Raw genomic sequence first — 23,245 nt, forward strand, 5'->3', positions numbered from 1 at the left:
GGAAAATGTGCCGTAAAGTTTGGAATAAATCAGGCTTTGGAATGTTATCTAAGGTGCGTCTGTGTGTGTGCTGGGGGAGGGTGACAACCCACCTCGTGTTCTGAGACAAAGAAATTAGCCGTGGCAGCTAACCCACTAGCTTATAACATTACCAAATTCACTGAAATCTTGATGAGGTCAAAATATGTGTAATAATGAAATTAAAAGTGCTAGAAAGGATTGAGAAGCATGCAACAGCCTATCTATTAACAATTGAGAGATCAAAACAAAATAGAACAATGATCAATTCAACACGCTGAGTGTCTAAAGTGTAAACAATTAAACAGTTCATGAGTTTAAGTTCACACTACTTCATAAAGCTAATTCCTAAGACTAGTTCTGCCCAAAATGCCAGTCTTACTTTAGTATCTTGCTGCTATGCAAGATTATAGAGATGTTCCGAAACTTCTGGAGTTCACAGAGGTTGTGGAGGCTTCCGGGGAAGCGCAGAGAATTTCTTGGTCCGAACTTCAGCGTTCGTGAGGAAAAGTCTCTGATCAAACAATGTGCACAGCGATTAAGTCAGAAGGAATCCGGTCGCTTCTAACTTTTAATTAACTGCTTTGGGCGGCAGTCGTAACGTTACTTATAACGAACACATAAAAACCGGTTGTAACTCACTCAATCTGAGTAAAATAACGCACTTAGGTAGTTTTACCGTGGCCAGTGGTAAACGAAAAGCACGCTGAAATCTTCTTTCTTGCCAGGCAAAAGTTGTGATTTCGGACGGTCCGGAGAGAGTGCCTCTTTTTATGTCTGTTACCGCGTGGTTCACAGAGCCAAAGAGGAAGACGGAAGTGTGGTTGAGTCCCTTATGGGCTCATGGAGGAAGTGACGTAGGTGATCCCGCCCAGGCATGACGTAGGTCATCGCGGAAGTTGGTTGATGGGATCTGTAGTTCTTAGACGGGACTGTGGCGCTGTACCTACACATGCTAGAACAGATCTGGGCCTCTTTTAATACTGCAGCATACACAGACTTTCTAGACAATTGTGTGCTTACAACTTTGTGACAAAGGTTTGAAGAAGAACCACATATGGGTGTGATGATCAGGTGGCCACAAACCTTTGGTCATATAGCGTATTAACCAAATAAACAACTTCCTTTGTTTAGGAAATAAATTGTGCTTCATTATAACATTCACATTAACTAGACCAATAAAAATAAACAATACATAGATTATAACTATAATAGTCAGTTGCTTGGATGTCAATGGCAAAACATCATTGTAGGTGCAGACTTTGCATGTGACCACAGTTGCACACTCCACTTATGGAGTCAATGTGGAATGTGTTAGGTTTCATGATCTAGAATAAGGTTCTTCCATGGAACATGCCTTCATTTACCCACACACGGTACAGTCATGGAACTAAAACTGATGCATCATCTATATTTTTCTCCCTACCTACTCATCAAAGTGGAATAATTTCACAACTAAAAACTTCCTTGTATGAGACTTGTATTTATTTTTCAAGACGATAACACAGATGTGAACTCAGTTTCACAAAAACAGTTACAAAATACAACATGTGCAAATATTCCTTTTAAATACATTTTAAACAAAAAAGTAAAATGAGCGCATGCTTTGACTTTGTTGACTGAAAAAGTAGCATGTTGAAAATGACACCTCAAAATGCTTGCACAGAACTCAGACCCCTTTATTCCCCTATATTTAAAGTTAGGCACACTGACCTACAAGCAGCAAGGCCCGTTTGGCAAATAAATATGTGCAGAAAATTTCGTCTGATCTGGAATCATGTAAACTTTGCATATTGTAGACCCCGGGCATACAGTCTCCTGAGGGACAAAGTGCAGCACAACTCGATTCTACATTGTTAAATTCAAAACTCTGTTAGTATTCCACTTCAAAAAAAAAAAGTCACACAAAGTATTGCAGTGTTCATTAATAAGTAAGAATTAGAAACAACCCACACACACACACTGGAAACTGCTGGATGTGGTCTAAATGCCCAAATTAAGTAATGTCAAAGATCAAAATGGAAACTTATCCAAAGGCCCTGTCAAGGCTCTGTATTCGTGAAAATGGTTCAAGTTCAATGACAAACAGTACTGTAAAGTTTTTCAGAGCAGAAATTCTCATTGTTTCTTAGCTTTCTATTATTACATGTTAAAGATGGGACAATCTGTTGAAACTCCAACATCGAGAGGAATCATTATTCAGGCAACCTAAAGAAAAAAAAGACATATAAACATCAACTTATTTTGTGTCTCTATTTTCACAACAGCCTAGTATTAATTCTCAACAGAAGACAAAGGAGAACCAATTACAACATATGAATATCAATTGCACATGGGGAAAAAAGTTCAATTCTGTATACCAGGAACTCAAACCTTATACAGCCATAAACCATGAATCTTATGAATGCAATCCAATTATTTGACAGACAATAATAATTTGGCTACTTACTTGAGCAAAACAGTTTTTTTTATTCCTGAATTTTATACTGAGACCCCATGTGGTCTAAGCTGACATTTATAGTGTTTTTAATTCAATTCTCTTCCATTTGTAGAAAACTTTTAACATGTATTGGCATAAAGTGGCTTTACAGAAATCTGGATGTACATGGATATTTAGTTCCCTAATCAGCAAGCCAGAGACTACATTCAATTCAATTTCCAAATGTAGTCAGCTAATAAATATAAGAACTCAAGAATATAACAGTGGGTTGTGATTTTATTATTTTAAAAGAAAGAGAGAATCAGTGCTGTAAACCACGTCTTTGCTGTACGTAAGTGCATGCAGGACGGTCACGAAGGGCGCAAAATAAATGGAGGGTTCTGCCGAAAAGCCCTTAACTAATTGGTGGAAAACACAAAATCATCAAATCTAAGGACATTTTCTCACTTGTTCCAAATACTCGAGTCCCCTCTGAGGATGGACTCTGGCCTCGTTTGTGGGAAGGGCTCATAACTGCAGGGTTGGGTCCATATAGAAGTATTTCTTCTGAACCGTGGCTCATACTTACTTCACTTTTGTGCACTCAGGACTAAAAAATGGAAGGCACTATCCTCATCTGTTGTTTCTTATTATTTTCCTCTGGCACCAATATTCAAGCGGTGAAAGAGTGTCTGTTTTTTTTTTAAATACAATGTATGGAATGTTACTGTGCAGGAATACCTGCAAACAAGGAACTGATCTTGTAGATTTTCAGTCATGCAAGATGGCATGAGAGGTTTCCATAAGGTGATCTAAATACAGTGTTCTAGTCTTATGAGCAACTGGTTTTGTCAGGTGTGACAAGAACATTTAACAGTTATTCCACGAAATCAAGTCATACGTGAGCTGATAGCCAACAAGACACGTAGCGCCGAGTATCTCTGAGAGATCAGAGAATCTTTGGTTTTCCATGTATGACGAGATCGAGTGGAATAACTGTTAAATGTTCTTGTCACACCTGACAAAACCAGACGCTCATAAGACTAGAACACTGTATTTAGATCACTACTACTACTACTACAAAGCCTAAAATGAAAAATGGGGCACCCTATGGCCTTACAGACGTCACCAACACAAATAACAGTAAAGCTGTGCCATTTGTAAGAGAGCATACAGTTAGGTCCATAAATATTTGGACAGAGGCAACATTTTTCTAATTTTGGTTCTGTACATAACCACAATGAATTGTGAACAAAACAATTCAGATGCAGTTGAAGTTCAGACTTTCAGCTTTAATTCAGTGGGTTGAACAAAATGATTGCATAAAAATGTGAGGAACTAAAGCATTTTTTAAACACAATCCCTTCATTTCAGGGGCTCAAAAGTAATTGGACAAATTAAATAATATCTCATTCATCTCATTATCTCTAGCCGCTTTATCCTTCTACAGGGTCGCAGGCAAGCTGGAGCTTATCCCAGCTGACTACGGGCGAAAGGCGGGGTACACCCTGGACAAGTTGCCAGGTCATCACAGGGCTGACACATAGACACAGACAACCATTCACACTCACATTCACACCTACGGTCAATTTAGAGTCACCAGTTAACCTAACCTGCATGTCTTTGGACTGTGGGGGAAACCGGAGCACCCGGAGGAAACCCACGCGGACACGGGGAGAACATGCAAACTCCGCACAGAAAGGCCCTCGCCGGCCACGGGGCTCGAACCCGGACCTTCTTGCTGTGAGGCAACAGCGCTAACCACTACACCACCGTGCCGCCACAAATTAAATAATTGTAAATAAAATGTTCATTTCTAATACTTGGTTGAAAACCCTTTGTTGGTGATGACTGCCTGAAGTCTTGAACTCATGGACATCACCAGACGCTGTTTCCTCCTTTTTAATGCTCTGCCAGGCCTTTACTGCAGCGGTTTTCAGTTGCTGTTTGTTTGTGGGCCTTTCTGTCTGAGGTTTAGTCTTTAACAAGTGAAATGCATGCTCAATTGGGTTGAGATCAGGTGACTGACTTGGCCATTCAAGAATATTCCACTTCTTTGCTTTAATAAGCTCCTGGGTTGCTTTGGCTTTATGTTTTGGGTTATTGTCCATCTGTATTATGAAACGCCGACCAATTAGTTTGGCTGCATTTGGCTGGATTTGAGCACACAGTATGTCTCTGAATACCTCAGAATTCATCCGGCTGCTTCTGTCCTGTGTCACATCATCAATAAACACTAGTGACCCAGTGCCACTGGCAGTCATGCATGCCCAAGCCATCACACTGCCTCCACCATGTTTTACAGATGATGTGGTATGCTTTGGATCATGAGCTGTACCACACCTTCACCATACTCTTTTCTTTCCATCATTCTGGTAGAGGTTGATCTTGGTTTCATCTGTCCAAAGAATGTTCTTCCAGAACTGTGCTGGCTTTTTTAGATGTTTTTTAGCAAAGTCCAATCTAGCCTTTTTATTCTTGAGGCTTATGAGTGGCTTGCACCGTGCAGTGAACCCTCTGTATTTACTTTCATGCAGTCTTCTCTTTATGGTAGATTTGGATATTGATACACCTCCCTCCTGGAGAGTGTTGTTCACTTGGTTGGCTGTTGTGAAGGGGTTTCTCTTCACCATGGAAATTATTCTGCGATCATCCACCACTGCTGTCTTCTGTGGGCGTCCAGGTCTTTTTGCATTGATGAGTTCACCAGTGCTTTCTTTCTTTCTTTCTTTCTTTCTTTCTTTCTCAGGATGTACCAAACTGTAGATTTTGCCACTCCTAATATTGTAGCAATTTCTCGGATGGGTTTTTTTCTGTTTTCGCAGCTTAAGGATGGCTTGTTTCACCTGCATGGAGAGCTCCTTTGACCGCATGTTTTCTTCACAGCAAAATCTTCCAAATGCAAGCACCACACCTCAAATCAACTCCAGGCCTTTTATCTGCTTAATTGAGAATGACATAACGAAGGAATTGCCCACACCTGCCCATGAAATAGCCTTTGAGTCAATTGTCCAATTACTTTTGGTCCCTTTAAAAACAGGGTGGCACATGTTAAGGAGCTGAAACTCCTAAACCCTTCATCCAATTTTAATGTGGATACCCTCAAATGAAAGCTGAAAGTCTGGACTTTATGTCCATGTCCATTATATAACTATAACTTGAATATGTTTCAGTAAACAGGTAAAAAAAAGAAAATTTGTGTCAGTGTCCAAATATATATGGACCTAACTGTATGTGCTGCATTGCATAAATGATATTGTGTGTGCTTGTAATTGTGATATTTGTGAGTTCCAACAGTAGATTCTCATTCATTCACTCATTAACCTTCAGTAAGCACTTCATCCTCATCAGGTTCATGGTAGATCTAGAGCCTATTCTGGGAACACCAGGCACACGGCAGGAAATCAGCCTGGATAGGAGTCCAGTCCATGACAGGGCACCATGCACACATGGGTCATTCTATACTTTGGGGTATATTTCACAACAGCAAAAATGTTCTTTCTCAATAGAATAATCAGTAGTTCAAATTCTTATATTCCTTCAGTGAACCATATCCGCAAGTTGCAAAGCTTCAACATTAACATTTTTTAACATTTTTTTAAAGAGAAAAGATGCTTTCACTACTCAGTTTGTCAACTATGTTATGGACAAAATGGATGTCATTACAGTCATTTGATTAAATCCTGCACTTCAAGTAAAATACAGTTTTAGGGGCTCGAGTCTATTCTGCCATATACATTTTAAAAATATGAAAAGAATTCTTCAAAGAATTTTTTTACTTTTTTTTCCAAATATAGGTGTGACACTGTCATTAAGGACAGGATTATATAAATATTTTTTATTATAAAACTACCATACAGGTTATTTTGATAGTTCTAAGAAATATCCAAACAATTTTTATAGAGGGCGGCACGGTGGTGTAGTGGTTAGCGCTGTCGCCTCACAATAAGAAGGTCCGGGTTCGAGCCCCGTGGCCGGCGAGGGCCTTTCTGTGCGGAGTTTGCATGTTCTCCCCGTGTCCGCGTGGGTTTCCTCCGGGTGCTCCGGTTTCCCCCACAGTCCAAAGACATGCAGGTTAGGTTAACTGGTGACTCTAAATTGACCGTAGGTGTGAATGTGAGTGTGAATGGTTGTCTGTGTCTATGTGTCAGCCCTGTGATGACCTGGCGACTTGTCCAGGGTGTACCCCGCCTTTCGCCCGTAGTCAGCTGGGATAGGCTCCAGCTTGCCTGCGACCCTGTAGAAGGATAAAGCGGCTAGAGATAATGAGATGAGATGAATTTTTATAGATGTACATTGTACTTTAAAGGATATCAGAAGCACCATTTTAGTTGTTTCAAATGTGAAAAAATGAGGTGCAACATAGTTGACAATCGCTATATTTACAGGCACAAAATATTCCAGTTTTTGCCCTTATTTCAAAAAAATACAATATTCCTACGAAGCTGTTTACATGGCTAATGAAAATGAACATTCCACTAATATTCCTGTTTACATGCAGTCATGTATACTCCGATTATCTAGTTCAGCGTCTCTCAACCAGGGTGCCGTCTGGCTTTGTTAGGGGTGCGGTCAAAAAATTATATATTCTAACATTGAAATAAATAAAATGAATTAAAATTCCAAAAAAAAAAAGTTACACTAATGCAGATCATCGCCGCCTCATGCATCATCAAAACTTGTCTCACGGCCCCCTTTCCCATGTCACAACGTCACTGCCGAGGTCAGCGTATGGTCAGCGTGACTGCGTATATTTTATACGGGGGTGCCTTGAGAATTTGCATACTTCTGAAGGGTGCCGTGATTGAAAAAAGATTGAGAAACGTTGGTCTAGTTGTTTTGTGTACAACACAGAGCTGACCGTAAATAGGCAAGAGGCTGTGTGTTACAAACTGCTGTAAAAATCCCAAGTGAGATGGATATTTTGAATGCGCTGTATACATGTCCAAAGAACACTCCTAAAACCTGAATAACGTCGGCATATCCCTCATGTCTTAACTGGAAACTGCTGAATTCAGAATAAGGGCAAATTCATAATATCCAAATAGAATATACTGTTAACATAACCCATATCAAATTCCGGATAATAATGGAATATTAGTCTGCATGTAAACCTACTGAATGAAAGTCACACAGTTTAATGCTATCCCTCTCTCCACTTATCTAAATATGCTGCTATTCTTGCTGGATCAGCATCCCTGTATCTCCGCTGTTTCTCAGCTCCTGACATCTATTTAAAATTATTGCATTAAATTGAGCTGAAGGAGAAAAGTTTGCTCACATGAATAACATGTGACATATTAAAACTGATAATCATGTGATAATAACAACTCATGATATATAGACTACTGGGTAACATAGTTGACAATTTCTCTATGTTGACCCATAATTTTAAATGGTAGGCCTTGTTTGGCTGACCACGTCATTTTCTGGAACAGGTTAAGTCAAGTCAACTTTATTGTCAAATATGCTATACATGCTCAACATACAGCACAGATGAAATTTCAGTCCTCTCTGACCCATGGTGCAAACAGGCAATGCAATAAATAAAAATAGAATAACTGAAATAAACAATATAAACAGTATAAACACTCTAGATAAAAACTAGACATAGACTAAACACTCATATTACATATACACATATACAGTGGGGCAAAAAAGTATTTAGTCAGCCACCAATTGTGCAAGTTCTCCCACTAAAAAGATGAGAGAGGCCTGTAATTTTCATCATAGGTACACTTCAACTATGAGAGACAGAATGGGGGAAAGAATCCAGGAAATCACATTGTAGGATTTTTAATGAATTAATTGGTAAATTCCTCGGTAAAATAAGTATTTGGTCACCTACAAACAAGCAAGATTTCTGGCTCTCACAGACCTGTAACTTCTTCTTTAAGAGGCTCCTCTGTCCTCCACTCGTTACCTGTATTAATGGCGCCTGTTAGAACTCGTTATGAGTATAAAAGACACCTGTCCACAACCTCAAACAGTCACACTCCAAACTCCACTATGGCCAAGACCAAAGAGCTGTCAAAGGACACCAGAAACAAAATTGTAGACCTGCACCAGGCTGGGAAGACTGAATCTGCAATAGGTAAGCAGCTTGGTGTGAAGAAATCAACTGTGGGAGCAATTATTAGAAAATGCTGACATACAAGACCACTGATAATCTCCCTCGATCTGGGGCTCCACGCAAGATCTCACCCCGTGGGGTCAAAATGATCACAAGAACGGTGAGCAAAAATCCCAGAACCACACGGGGGGACCTAGTGAATGACCTGCAGAGAGCTGGGACCAAAGTAACAAAGGGACTCAAATCCTGCAGTGCCAGACGTGTCCCCCTGCTTAAGCCAGTACATGTCCAGGCCCATCTGAAGTTTGCTAGAGAGCATTTGGATGATCCAGAAGAGGATTGGGGGCGGCACGGTGGTGTAGTGGTTAGCGCTGTCGCCTCACAGCAAGAAGGTCCTGGGTTCGAGCCCCGGGGCCGGCGAGGGCCTTTCTGTGTGGAGTTTGCATGTTCTCCCCGTGTCCGCGTGGGTTTCCTCCGGGTGCTCCGGTTTCCCCCACAGTCCAAAGACATGCAGGTTAGGTTAACTGGTGACTCTAAATTGACCGTAGGTGTGAATGTGAGTGTGAATGGTTGTCTGTGTCTATGTGTCAGCCCTGTGATGACCTGGCGACTTGTCCAGGGTGTACCCCGCCTTTCGCCCATAGTCAGCTGGGATAGGCTCCAGCTTGCCTGCGACCCTGTAGAAGGATAAAGCGGCTAGAGATAATGAGAGAGAGAGAGAGAAGAGGATTGGGAGAATGTCATATGGAACCAAAATAGAACTCATCTCATCTCATTATCTCTAGCCGCTTTATCCTGTTCTACAGGGTTGCAGGCAAGCTGGAGCCTATCCCAGCTGACTACGGGCGAAAGGCGGGGTACACCCTGGACAAGTCGCCAGGTCATCACAGGGCTGACACATAGACACAGACAACCATTCACAATCACACCTACGGTCAATTTAGAGTCACCAGTTAACCTAACCTGCATGTCTTTGGACTGTGGGGGAAACCAGAGCACCCGGAGGAAACCCACGTGGACACGGGGAGAACATGCAAACTCCACACAGAAAGGCCCTCGTCGGCCACGGGGCTTGAACCCGGACCTTCTTGCTGTGAGGCGACAGCGCTAACCACTACACCACCGTGCCGCCCCCAAAATAGAACTTTTTGGTAAAAACTCAACTTGTCGTGTTTGGAAGAGAAAGAATGCTGAGTTGCATCCAAAGAACACCATACCTATTGTGAAGCATGGGGGTGGAAACATCATGCTTTGGGGCTGTTTTTCTGCAAAGGGACCAGGACGACTGATCCGTGTAAAGGAAAGAATGAATGGGGCCATGTATCGTGAGATTTTGAGTGAAAACCTCCTTCCATCAGCAAGGGCATTGAAGATGAAATGTGGCTGGGTCTTTCAGCATGACAGTGATCTCAAACACACCGCCCGGGCAACGAAGGAGTGGCTTCGTAAGAAGCATTTCAAGGTCCTGGAGTGGCCTAGCCAGTCTCCAGATCTCAACCCCATAGAAAATCTTTGGAGGGAGTTGAAAGTCCGTGTTGCCCAGCGACAGCCCCAAAACATCACTGCTCTAGAGGAGATCTGCATGGAGGAATGGGCCAAAATACCAGCAACAGTGTGTGAAAACCTTGTGAAGACTTACAGAAAACGTTTGACCTCTGTCATTGCCAACAAAGGGTATATAACAAAGTATTGAGATGAACTTTTGTTATTGACCAAATACTTATTTTCCACCATAATTTGCAAATAAATTCTTTAAAAATCAGACAATGTGATTTTCTGGATTTTTTTTTTCCTCATTCTGTCTCTCATAGTTGAAGTGTACCTATGATGAAAATTACAGGGCTCTCATCTTTTTAAGTGGGAGAACTTGCACAATTGGTGACTGACTAAATACTTTTTTGCCCCGCTGTATACACACATACAACCCCGATTCCAAAAAAGTTGGGACGAAGTACAAATTGTAAACAAAAACGGAATGCAATGATGTGGAAGTTTCAAAATTCCATATTTTATTCAGAATAGAACATAGATGGCATATCAAATGTTTAAACTGAGAAAATGTATCATTTAAAGAGAAAAATTAGGTGATTTTAAATTTCATGACAGCAACACATCTCAAAAAAGTTGGGACAAGGCCATGTTTACCACTGTGAGACATCCCCTTTTCTCTTTACAACAGTCTGTAAACGTCTGGGGACTGAGGAGACAAGTTGCTCAAGTTTAGGGATAGGAATGTTAACCCATTCTTGTCTAATGTAGGATTCTAGTTGCTCAACTGTCTTAGTAATCTGTGGATGGTTGAAGAGAGCAACTGGACTTGTTTGAAGATTCTTTTCAAACTGTTGTTTGAAGATTCAAGTCCAGTTGCTCTCTTCAACCAACCACAGATTACTATGTACCTGGATGACTGAGATTCGTCACAGATATGTCTACTGTCTTAGGTCTTTTTTGTCGTATCTTCCGTTTTATGATGCGCCAAATGTTTTCTATGGGTGAAAGATCTGGACTGCAGGCTGGCCAGTTCAGTACCTGGACCCTTCTTCTACGCAGCCATGATGCTGTAATTGATGCAGTATGTGGTTTGGCATTGTCATGTTGGAAAATGCAAGGTCTTCCCTGAAAGAGACGTCGTCTGGATGGGAGCATATGTTGCTCTAGAACCTGGATATACCTTTCAGCATTGATGGTGTCTTTCCAGATGTGTAAGCTGCCCATGCCACACACACTAATGCAACCCCATACCATCAGAGATGCAGGCTTCTGAACTGAGCGCTGATAACAACTTGGGTCGTCCTTCTCCTCTTTAGTCCGAATGACACGGTGTCCCTGATTTCCATAAAGAACTTCAAATTTTGATTCGTCTGACCACAGAACAGTTTTCCACTTTGCCACAGTCCATTTTAAATGAGCCTTGGCCCAGAGAAGACGTCTGCGCTTCTGGATCATGTTTAGATACGGCTTCTTCTTTGAACTATAGAGTTTTAGCTGGCAACGGCAGATGGCACGGTGAATTGTGTTCACAGATAATGTTCTCTGGAAATGTTCCTGAGCCCATTTTGTGATTTCCAATACAGAAGCATGCCTGTATGTGATGCAGTGCCGTCTAAGGGCCCGAAGATCACGGGCACCCAGTATGGTTTTCCGGCCTTGACCCTTACGCACAGAGATTCTTCCAGATTCTCTGAATCTTTTGATGATATTATGCACTGTAGATGATGATATGTTCAAACTCTTTGCAATTTTACACTGTTGAACTCCTTTCTGATATTGCTCCACTATTTGTCGGCGCAGAATTAGGGGGATTGGTGATCCTCTTCCCATCTTTACTTCTGAGAGCTGCTGCCACTCCAAGATGCTCTTTTTATACCCAGTCATGTTAATGACCTATTGCCAATTGACCTAATGAGTTGCAATTTGGTCCTCCAGCTGTTCCTTTTTTGTACCGTTAACTTTTCCAGCCTCTTATTGCCCCGTCCCAACTTTTTTTGAGATGTGTTGCTGTCATGAAATTTCAAATGAGCCAATATTTGGCATGAAATTTCAAAATGTCTCACTTTCGACATTTGATATGTTGTCTATGTTCTATTGTGAATACAATATCAGTTTTGGAGATTTGTAAATTATTGCATTCCGTTTTTATTTACAATTTATATTTTGTCCCAACTTTTTTGGAATCGGGGTACACACACACACACACACATATATACACACACACACACACACACATAAATTGGAGCAAATAAACAGTCAAGGGCACTTGAGGTATAGCAGGTAAACATGAAATGAGCAGTATAAACAATAAACTAATAGCTGTTCAGGTGAGGTAGTGCGGAATAGTAACTACCTCACCAAATTAACATCAAATTTGAACATATAATTGAATTGAAATCATTAGCATTTGTAAACCATAGCAATGTATGTTACATACAGTGGCATGCAAAAGTTTGGGCACCCTTACTGAAAATGTCTGTTACTATGAATAGTTAAGTGAGCAGAAGATGAATTGATCACCAAAAGGCATAAAGGTAAAGACGACACATTTCTTTTCAGTGTTTTCTGCAAGATTTGTGTATTATTTTTGTTTTGTACAATTGGAGAGTGAAAAAAAGAAAAGGAACACCATGTGAAAGTTTGGGCACCCCAATACGTTTGAGTTCTCGGGTAACTTTTACCAAGGTTCCAAACCTTAATTAGTTTATTGAACTGTGGCTTGTTCAAATTCTTCGTTAGGAAAGGTCAGATGAAGCAGATTTCAAAGCCGTATAAATTCTCTGACTCCTCAAACTTGTCCCTAAAATCAACAGCCATGGGCTCCTCTAAGCAACTCCCTCGCATTCTGAGTAATAAAATAATTGATGATCACAAAGCAGGAGAAGGCTACAAGAACATAGCAAAGTGTTTTCAGGTAGCTGTTTCCTCAGATTGTAATGTTATTAAGAAATGGCAGTTAACAGAAACAGTGGAGATCAAGGTGAGGTCTGGAAGATGAAGAAAACTTTCTGAAAGAACTGCTCGTTAGATTGCTAGAAAGGCAAATAAAAACCCCTGTTTGACTGAAAAAGACCTTCAGGAAGATTCAGCAGACCCTGGAGTGGAAGAAAACCTTTCCTGTGTCCGAGCCACAAAATTCAGTGTCTGAAGTTTGCAAATGAACATCTAAATCAGCCTGATGCATTTTGGAAACAAGTCCTGTGGACTGATGAAATCAAAATAGAACTTTTTGGCCACAATGTGCAAAGGTATGTTTGGAGAAAAAAGGGTGCTGAATTCCAGGAAAAGAACACCTCTCCAACTCTGAAGCATGGATGTGGATCGATCATGCTTTGGGGTTGTGTTGCAGCCAGTGGCACAGGGCACATTTCATTGGTTAAGGGAAGCATGGATTCAAATAAATACCAGCAAATTCTAGAAGCAAACATCACACCATCTGTAAAAAAGTTGAAGTTAAAAAGAGGATGGGTCCTACAATAAGACAATGATCCAAAACACACCTCAAAATCTACAATGAAATACCTCAAGAAGCACAAGCTGAAGGTTTTGCCCTGGCCCTCACAGTCCCCTGACCTAAACATCATTGAAAATCTGTGGATAGATCTCAAAAGAGCAGTGCATGCAAGACAGCCCAAGAAACTTGTAGAACTGGAAGCCTTTTTGCCAGGACGAATGGGTGAAAATCCCCCAGGTAAGAACAGAAAGATTATTAGCTGACTACAAAAAGTGTTTACAAGCTGTGATACTTGCCAAAGGGGTGTTACTAGGTACTAACCATGCAGGGCACCCAAACTTTTGCTTCGGGCCCTTTTCCTTTTTTGTCATTTAGAAAATGTAAAAGATGAAAATAAAAAATTGTTTTTGCTTAAAATATAAAGGGAACGAGTCATCTTTATGCCTTTTGGAGATCATTTCATCTTCAACTTGCTTAACTGTTCACAGTAACAGCAATTTTGACCAGGGGTGCCCAAACTTTTGCATACCACTGTAGTTGACTCATTTAATATACTCATTGACAATATGCTATTATAGAATTTTTTTTTTAATGAGATGACACTCTCCACAGTGTATTCAACATGTCCACTACAGAATTAAGTGGCATCATGTGATGCTGGTCACATGGTATTGGAACAAACCATTTTAGTAACATAGTTGACAGAACTTTTATGAATATTAATAAATTAAGATATTTAAATTATTTGAGGGAGAAAATCAACTTAAATATTTTTCTTTAGTATTTAGACTTTAGAAATACATTTTAAAAATAGTTTTTCAATTTATTGCTTTGCTATTCGTTATTTTGAATACAAAGCCTCTTTCAGCTGAAAAACAGACAGCAAAAACAGTTAATTTCCGAACATCATGACAAATTTCAAATGAAATGAAAACACAGTATGCACATAACTGTATAATAATAATAATAATAATAATAATAATAATATGCTTTCTATTAATAGGTAATAATATGATGATTTTGAAGAAAATAGTAAATATAAAGATCATCAATGGATATGGAATGTACCCCAAATTATAGAAGGATTCATATACTGGGGCAATTTAGAATTGCCAATACACCTACCAGCAGGTTTTTCAGGAGGTTGGAGGAAACCAGAGAACCCAGAGGAAACCCAGAGGCGGGACATGAAACTCCATATAGACAGTAACTCGAGTTCAGGACTGAACCGGAGACCCCAGAGCTGTGAGGGAACAATACTATCCTCTGTTTCAAGCACGTTTGCATTCATATAAATATACTTACATGTCCCATTTAGCGCAGGTGTTTCCATACAACTTGTGTGTGTCTAGTTCCCTCTGTGAATAAGTAAAATGACAAACAGACACTCTTACAACCCATATAAAAACAACCCTAGGATTTAACTGTTTATGTACAATTATAAATACGGAGGGGATTATAGAAAATTGCGCATGCTGATTGGTCAAGAAATTGGTCAAGAGATTCAGACTATCACCTTGAGCAACTCGGCAAAATGGCGTCCAATCACTTTGTCACCATAAGTGAGGAAGAATTACAAATTATGAAATAAACTGCTCTTCCTAAAAGCACTAAAGATGCTACAAAGTTTGATCTAAAACTATTCAAAGATCAAGTGGAACTGTGATTTATTTATCCGTTTCAGAACAAAGTATTTTATGTGAGTTGGCATAGATCAGTGACAAGTCTTCGCAGCGCCTTTATTACATCTGCGCAGCAGAAAACTCTCTCATTGAATATTTGCATCAGCTCCAATGTGTGACGTCATGTTGTCTTGACAACCATGCGATATCGTAAACCATATTCAACTTACTCCCCATTGGGTAGAGTGACATAATACATGTAGGATATGCCAACAATATTGCATGCTACCAAACCAAATGAATGAAACCTGCTAGAAGGGGCTAGAATACATACATGTTATTTACCAGCCGGGAGGTCCGTATGGTGAAATACCGTGACTGACGTCTTGAAAGTACTGAGTGAGGCCTTCTGGGCTGAGGTCAGTATTCAAGGCCGAGGTCACGGTATTTCACCATACGGACCGACCTTAAGCTGGTAAATAATATTTTTTTTTTTCTTTGCCAAATTCTAACAGAAACCGAGAGCGCCCAAAAGGGAAAACCAAGCCGAGGCGCCATTTTGAATCCTCATTCACGGCTGTAATGCAAATGGCTTCCTCCTCGGTATACAAGTGCACTTCCATGGCAGGAAAAAAACTACATTTTGCCACCCATGTAGTCCCCTATTTATACAAAATTGAGTCATTCAGGATTCAGCCATGTTTTTGCTCGGCGTTAGCAACAGTTAGAGGTTTTTAGCTTTCTCCTGAAATGGTTTATTTTATTTCTTCTTCCTCAGGGTAGTAAAACTCGCTTTCGCTGTGAACACTGTCGTTATCGCTATCCATGCTGTAAAATTAATGCTATCCTGTAGAACAGGATAAAGCGGCTAGAGATAATGAGATGAGATGAGATTTCTGATTCTTCAAAGTAGCCACCGTTTACCTTGGTGATGCTTTGCACACTATTTGCATTATCTTAACCAGCTTCATGAGGTAGTCACCAGGAATGCTTTTCAATTAACACGTGTACCTCGTCAAAAGTTAACTAGTGCAATTTCTTGCCTTTTTAATGCATTTGACATCAAACAGTAAATAATAAAAATACAGTAAATAGCCCTATTCCACAACTGTAGTAATCCATATTGTCAAGAACCACTCAACTAAGTAAAGAGAAACGACATCCATCATTACTTTAAGGCATGAAGATCAGTCAATTGGGAAAATTGCAAGAACTTTGCATGTATCTTCAAACTCAGTTGCAAAAACCGTCAAATGCTACGTAGAAACTGGCTCTCACGAGGACCGTCCCAAGAAAGGAAGACGAAGACACACAAGCAGAGGATGTGTTCATTAAAGTTACCAGCCTCAGAAATGTTAACCTAACCTGCATGTCTCTGGATTGTGGGGGAAACCGGAGCACCCGGAGGAAACCCACGCGGACATGGGGAGAACATGCAAACTCCACACAGAAAGGCCCCCTCAGCCACTGGGCTCAAAAACAGATCCTTCTTGCTGTGAGGTGACAGTGCTAACCAATGCACTACCGTGCTGCCAAGGAGAGAGTTGTCTGGGCCAAGAAACACAAGGAATGGACACCAGACCAGTGGAAAGTGCTTTGATTTGATTCCAATTTTAAGATTTTTGGTTCTAAATGCTGTGTCTTTATTAGACGCAATTCCCATTGTGAAGCATGGAAGAGGAGGTGTGATGGTGCTTTGTTGGTGACACTGTTGGTAATTTATTCCAAATTGAAGGCGTACTTTACCAACATCACTACGAGAGCACTCAAAAGCAACATGCCATCCTAGCTCGTTTGCACCTACTGGGACCATCATATTTTTTTTTTCCAAAAGGATAACGACCCAAAACACACCTCCAGGATATGTACGGGCTATGAAACCAAGAAGGAACGAGTGAATGAGTGCTGCATGAAAGGACCTGGCCTCTACAATCACCCGACCTAAACCCAATTGAAATGGTTTAGGATGAGTTGGACCACAGAGTGAAAGAAAAGCCAACAAGTGCTCAACGTACAGTGGTGCTTGAAAGTTTGTGAACCCTGTAGAATTGTCTATATTTCTGCATAAATATGACCTAAAACATCATCAGATTTTCACACAAGTCCTAAAAGTAGATAAAGAGAACCCAATTAAACAAATGAGACAAAAATGTTATACTTGGTCATTTATTTATTGAGGAAAATGATCCAATATTACATATCTGTGAGTGGCAAAAGTATGTGAACCTCTAGGATTAGCAGTTAATTTGAAGGTGAAATTAGAGTCAGGTGTTTTCAATCAATGGGATGACAATCAGGTGTGAGTGGGCACCCTGTTTTATTTAAAGAACAGGGATCTATCAAAGTCTGATCTTCACAACACGTGTTTGTGGAAGTGTATCATGGCACGAACAAAGGAGATTTCTGAGGACCTCAGAAAAAGTGTTGTTGATGCTCATCAGGCTGGAAAAGGTTACAAAACCATCTCTAAAGAGTTTGGACTCCACCAATCCACAGTCATACAGATTGTGTACAAATGGAGGAAATTCAAAACCATTGTAACCCTCCCCAGGAGTGGTCGACCAACAAAGATCACTCCAAGAGCAAGGAATGGCCAAGTCAAAGTCCTGACCTTAATCCAATCGAAATGTTGTGGAAGGACCTGAAGCGAGCAGTTCATGTGAGGAAACCCACCAACATCCCAGAGTTGAAGCTGTTCTGTACGGAGGAATGGGCTAAAATTCCTCCAAGCCGGTGTGCAGGACTGATCAACAGTTACCGGAAATGTTTCGCTGCAGTTATTGCTGCACAAGGGGGTCACACCAGATACTGAAAGCAAAGGTTCACATACTTTTTTGCCACTCACAGATATGTAATATTGGATCATTTCCCTCAATAAATAAATGACCAAGGATAGTATTTTTGTCTCATTTGTTTAACTGGGTTCTCTTTATCTACTTTTAGGACTTGTGTGAAAATCTGATGATGTTTTAGGTCATATTTATGCAGAAATATAGAAAATTCTAAAGGGTTCACAAACTTTCAAGCACCACTGTATATGGGAACTCCTTCAAAACATTCCAGGTGACCATCTCATGAAGCTGGTTGAAAGAATGCCAAGAGTTTGCAAAGCCTCATCAAAAGGTGGCGACTCTGAAGAATCTAAAATATAAAACATTTTGCTTTGTTTACTACATAATTCCACTTGTTATTTCACAGTTTTGATGTCTTCAGCATCCTTCTACAATGGACAAAATAATAACAATAAAGAACAAGCGCGCTCTGAGAGCACAATATCCTCTGCTGGCAACTCTGCTATAACTCTGGTAAACTGTGACTGAATTGAACAGAACTGCAACATGCATATTACTGACATATAACAAAGAATCATTTCAAGTTTCATGAAATTCCTCCAAAAATTGTGAGAGGAGTTGATTTCAGAAGGTGAGGACCCTTCCCGGGACGGACAGACGGACATTGCCATGACATAATCCCCCTTCAGGCCTTTCAGCCAGTGGGGGATAAAAATTGTGAAGGAAGTTGATTTCAGAAAGCATGCACACCTTGATGAAATTGCCAAAATACAAGGTTGTTAATAATCAAGGGCATAACTCTGGTAAAATTTGCCCAAATTAAACAAAATTTCAATATGCGTATAACTGTCATATAACAAAGCCTTTTACCAAGTTTGGTGAAATTCCTCCACAGATTGTGAGAGGAGTTGATTTCAGAAGAACGTACACCCTCATGAAATTGTCAAAGTACAAGTTATTTAATCAAGGGTCAAAACTCTGGTAAAATTTTCACAAAAGAAATTTAATCGCAATATGCGTATTACCGTCATATAACGAGGCCTTTTTCCAAGCTTTGAGAAATTCGTCCAAAAATTGTGAGAGGAGTTGATGTCAGAAGGCAAGCACACCTTCATGAAATTGTGAATTTACAAGGTTGTTAATCAAGGGCCACAACTCCAGTAAAAAATTGAACAAAATAATAATACGCGTACTACCGACATATAACAATGCCTTTTGCCAAGTTTGGTGAAATTCCTCCAAAAACTGTGAAAGGCGTTGATTTCAGAAGGAAAATACACTCTCATGAAATTGTCAAATTATAATTTTCTTAACCAAGGGCTGTAACTCTGGTAAAATGTGACCAAATTTAATGAAATTGCAATATGCGTATTACCGACATAGAACAAAGAATCTTGCCAGGTTTCATGAAATTCCTCCAAAAATTGTGAGAGGAGTTGATTTCAGAAGGTGAGTACCCTTCCCAGGACGGACAGACAGACGGACATCGCCACGACATAATCTCCCTCCGGGCCTTTCGGCCAGTGGGGGATAAAAACTTTGAATTCAAAGGTGTGTCCAAACCTTTGACTGGTACTATATTTTTTCCCCTGCATTAAATCATAAAGTACTACTTACCCCTTTGTCCAGAATTACTGGGTGATCTGGTAGAAAGTCAGGTTTTTTCTTTGCCATTGGTGTCTTTGCCAACTTGAGCAAGAAGTCTCTGCTGTATGATATTCTCTCTATCAAGAACAAAAGAGCCCAGCTTTACTCTCAAAGATCATTTAACCAAAACAAACTCAATCAAACTATTCAGCTCGCTGTTCTGGACACACCACTGTTATTCATCAAGTCATCCTCACAATGTCATGTTCTCATGCTGGCACTCTACTGAACTTTATTCAACGTTAAACTACAAACCAAGCCAGGATCATTCACCAGTCACAACAGGACAACCTTTTGTTATCCAACAGGTTTTCCCCCATACCTTATATTCTATTCTACCACAGCACTGTTGAATTCTTGAATCAGACTGGTCAGTAGGTGTTCATGAACTTTCTAGAACAGCAGCTTTTGCAATAGTGCTGGCTGTAATTCATGCCGATTGTTATTGCATTGTATCAGCAAGTTTTCTATCATGTGAAAGTTTTCAGGTCAGAGAATTTAGTGCTGTCTGGTTACTTGGTAAGATACCAAGTAGGGTGCATCAGTTGCCTTCACTTTCATAAAATCTGATGCATTTTTGTTTGGGTGTTCCTTTTCACCAATAAAGACATCCTGTAAAATTTTTTGGCCATATTCAAAAGTCTAATGGTGGCACCATGAGGTTCATTTTTTGCCAAAAAACGCTTATTTTATGTTTTCGCGTAAGGTTTGAATCACAATGTTGGACTCCATTTATTGATTTCTTGTGAGCCAGAGATCATGTTAAGAACCTTTGCAAGGGATTGAGAAGCATTAATGTGATTCATAATACATTTGTATTGTTTAAAAGTAGTTGAACAATGATTCAATGAACAGCTAAAACTCAAACTGTGCTTGATAATATATTTAGAATATGTACTAAAAATGTGTATCTAAGATATTTGGTATACTCTATAAGGTGCCATAATGTTTCATGAAAAGTGATCGAAATTTTGTCATAAAAGTCATAAAATAGCAGCTTTTTCCATAACTTTGAGCTCCTGGTGCCACCATTAAACTTTTGAATTTTGTCAAAATATTTCACCCAATGTGTTTTCTTACCAAAAGGAACATAAAACCAAAAATGCATCATGATCGGAGGAACTTTTCATTTTTAGGGGACAACTGATGCACGCTAATACCAAGCTGCTGCTTTTTTGTCTTATTGACTTCAAGAGTCAGTCAGTCAAAGAGTCCCATATACGTTTCCGTACGTACGTTGGGGAGTGCCTGTTAGAGAGCACACTCTGTCTAGGCCGTCGGCATGGTGAGGTAGGGTGGCCAGTTCCTTTCCTCGCCGCCTTTAACTTCCCCAGTGTTTCCACCAGGTCCCCATTCACTGCTGGGTGGACAGGAGGCGAGCCCCAGATCACCGTTCGAAGCGAGGCTCGAACCGGGGACCGTTCGCTTAGTGGTCAAGCGCTCTAACCACTTGGCCACTTCGCCTCAACTTCAAGAGAGTGGGGGAAAATAAAGGCCGGTGAGGGGTTACTGTTTATAACTGCTGTAGGTATTGAAAGATGTTCCAGAACAAGTCTCACAGGACACTTCAGAGCGATAGATAGATAGATAGATAGATAGATAGATAGATAGATAGATAGATAGATAGATAGATAGATAGATAGATAGATAGATAGATAGATAGATAGATAGATAGATAGATAGACAGACAGACAGACAGACAAATCATTCACTAATAAATTAAAAATCGTAATCATTGGGAAATTGCTGTGGTATAAGAGGAATAAAACTAGAATAACAAGAAGACAGAGTCATCTATATCCCCCGCCCTATATACCAACTCTATACCAAGTTTCAAGATATTATTTGTCACATTTTTCAAGTTGTGCTGCAGGAAACCAACCCTACCTCTTCACACTGACCTCAGCAGCCCATGGCATAAACCCACCGGACCTTTGGTCCAGGTGAGCTAAAAATTAAAATTTCTTACATTTCTTAGTATCAAAAGGCACGTATACATTACTTAAACACATACCAACCATACCGCTTATAATTTTCAAGTTCTGTTCCAGAAACTAAACCTACCCCTCAGACTAACCTGAGAGACTAAGTCTGAAATTGTTTCCATGGAAACATGAAAATTTTAATTTTTTTTCAAATTTCTTAATATGAAAAGGCACATCTACATCACCTTGTTAACATGTATACCAAGTTTCAAATCCGTATCATGAATAGTTTTGGATACATGCTCCGGAAACAAACATTAGAAACTAAGTAAAAATCTAGTTTTTATGTAAAAATTTGAAAAATACTTTTTTTTTTTTTTTCAAAAATCCAAAATAGCAAAAGGCACCAGATCATATGCTGCTTGATATGTATACAAAGTTTCATGAAGAGATCTTCAGTAGTTTTAAAGATATGGCCCGGAAACGAAAACGTGACCGGATGGATGGACGGAACCCGTTTCTATATCCCCCGCCAAACTTCATTTGGCCAGGAGATAAAAATAGAATAAACTTCCCCAAAGTGGATTAATTTCTTTTAGTATAAATATGAAGGTGATTATAGGAAGTCGCACGCTGATTGGTTGAGAAATTCGGACCGTTTCTCGATAATCACCTCGAATGACTCGGCAGAATGGCGGCCAATTGCTTGGTCACCATAAGTGAGGAAGAATTACAAATTATGAAAGAAAATGTTCTTCTGAAAAGCATTAAAGATGCTATAAAGTTTGGTCTAAAACTATTCAAAGGTCAGGTGGAATTGTGATTTATTTTACTTATTTCAAAACAAAGTATTTTATGTGACTCGTCATAGATAAGTGGCACAACCCTGTGTCACACCGTTAAGTTTGAAATAAATTTTTTTATACGATTTTTTTTCCAAATAATCACCTGTGTATTTATACTAAAACAATTCTCCGTCTCAGGATCCGTGAACATTGGTGAATAATAACCTCAACTTAGTCTCGGTTATTATTCACCGATATTCACTTCACCTTCGGCGAATAACTGTTAAACAAGTGTTGCCAGGCAAAACAAACCTCGCCTGGCAGCACTTATTTTATACCTATATGTTGATAATGGTAATAGTTCTCAATCATCAGCTGTCAGGTTGTCCGATGAAAATCCTTGAGTTTGACATTTCAAAGTCATTCAAGATCAAAGATCATGGTGCCAAATGAAAGCCCATATGGCACTTCCTATAGTTGATAATGGTAAATATCTGTCTAACAATATAGACAGATATATATAGGGCCTTTCTGTGCGGAGTTTGCATGTTCTCCCTGTGTCTGTGTGGGTTTCCTCCGGGTGCTCCGGTTTCCCCCACAGTCCAAAGACATGCAATTACACTACCGTTCAAAAGTTTGGGGTCACTTTGAAATGTCCTTATTTTTGAAAGAAAAGCACTGTTCTTTTCAATGAAGATCACTTTAAACTAATCAGAAATGCACTCTATACATTGCTAATGTGGTAAATGACTATTCTAGCTAAATTCTACTGTCCACACGGCAACGGATTCAGGTGAATCTGATAAAATTGTTTATCGTTTCGGCCTGGCGTCCACACGGCGCCGGCGTTTTGGGTGCCCCACAACGATATTTTTTGAGAACGGGTTCCAGAGTGAAAAAATCTGGCAACGGAGCCGTTGCGAAGTCGTCTGGATGAGTAGAACGGATTTGTTTACGATGACGTCACAACCACATGACTAGAACAAGCAGCACTCTCACTGTTTTGTATGAACCACTGC

At 40.0% G+C, this 23,245-nt stretch overlaps 1 protein-coding gene across 1 annotated transcript in view; it reads right to left on the minus strand.

The window, feature by feature from the left end:
- Positions 1-1,582: 1,582 nt before the first annotated feature.
- Positions 1,583-23,245, minus strand: part of gra (granulito) — a 32,104-nt gene continuing 10,441 nt past the window's right edge. The window contains exons 6-8 of the mRNA XM_060920537.1: positions 19,487-19,593; positions 14,761-14,813; positions 1,583-2,226 (exon numbers count right to left, since the gene is read on the minus strand). Coding sequence (XP_060776520.1) covers positions 2,214-2,226; positions 14,761-14,813; positions 19,487-19,593 — 173 coding nt within the window. The 3' untranslated portion in view covers positions 1,583-2,213. The remainder of the gene's footprint in view (positions 2,227-14,760; positions 14,814-19,486; positions 19,594-23,245) is intronic.

The sequence above is a fragment of the Neoarius graeffei genome, chromosome 5 (genome assembly GCF_027579695.1).
Source record: "Neoarius graeffei isolate fNeoGra1 chromosome 5, fNeoGra1.pri, whole genome shotgun sequence".
NCBI lineage: Eukaryota > Metazoa > Chordata > Actinopteri > Siluriformes > Ariidae > Neoarius > Neoarius graeffei.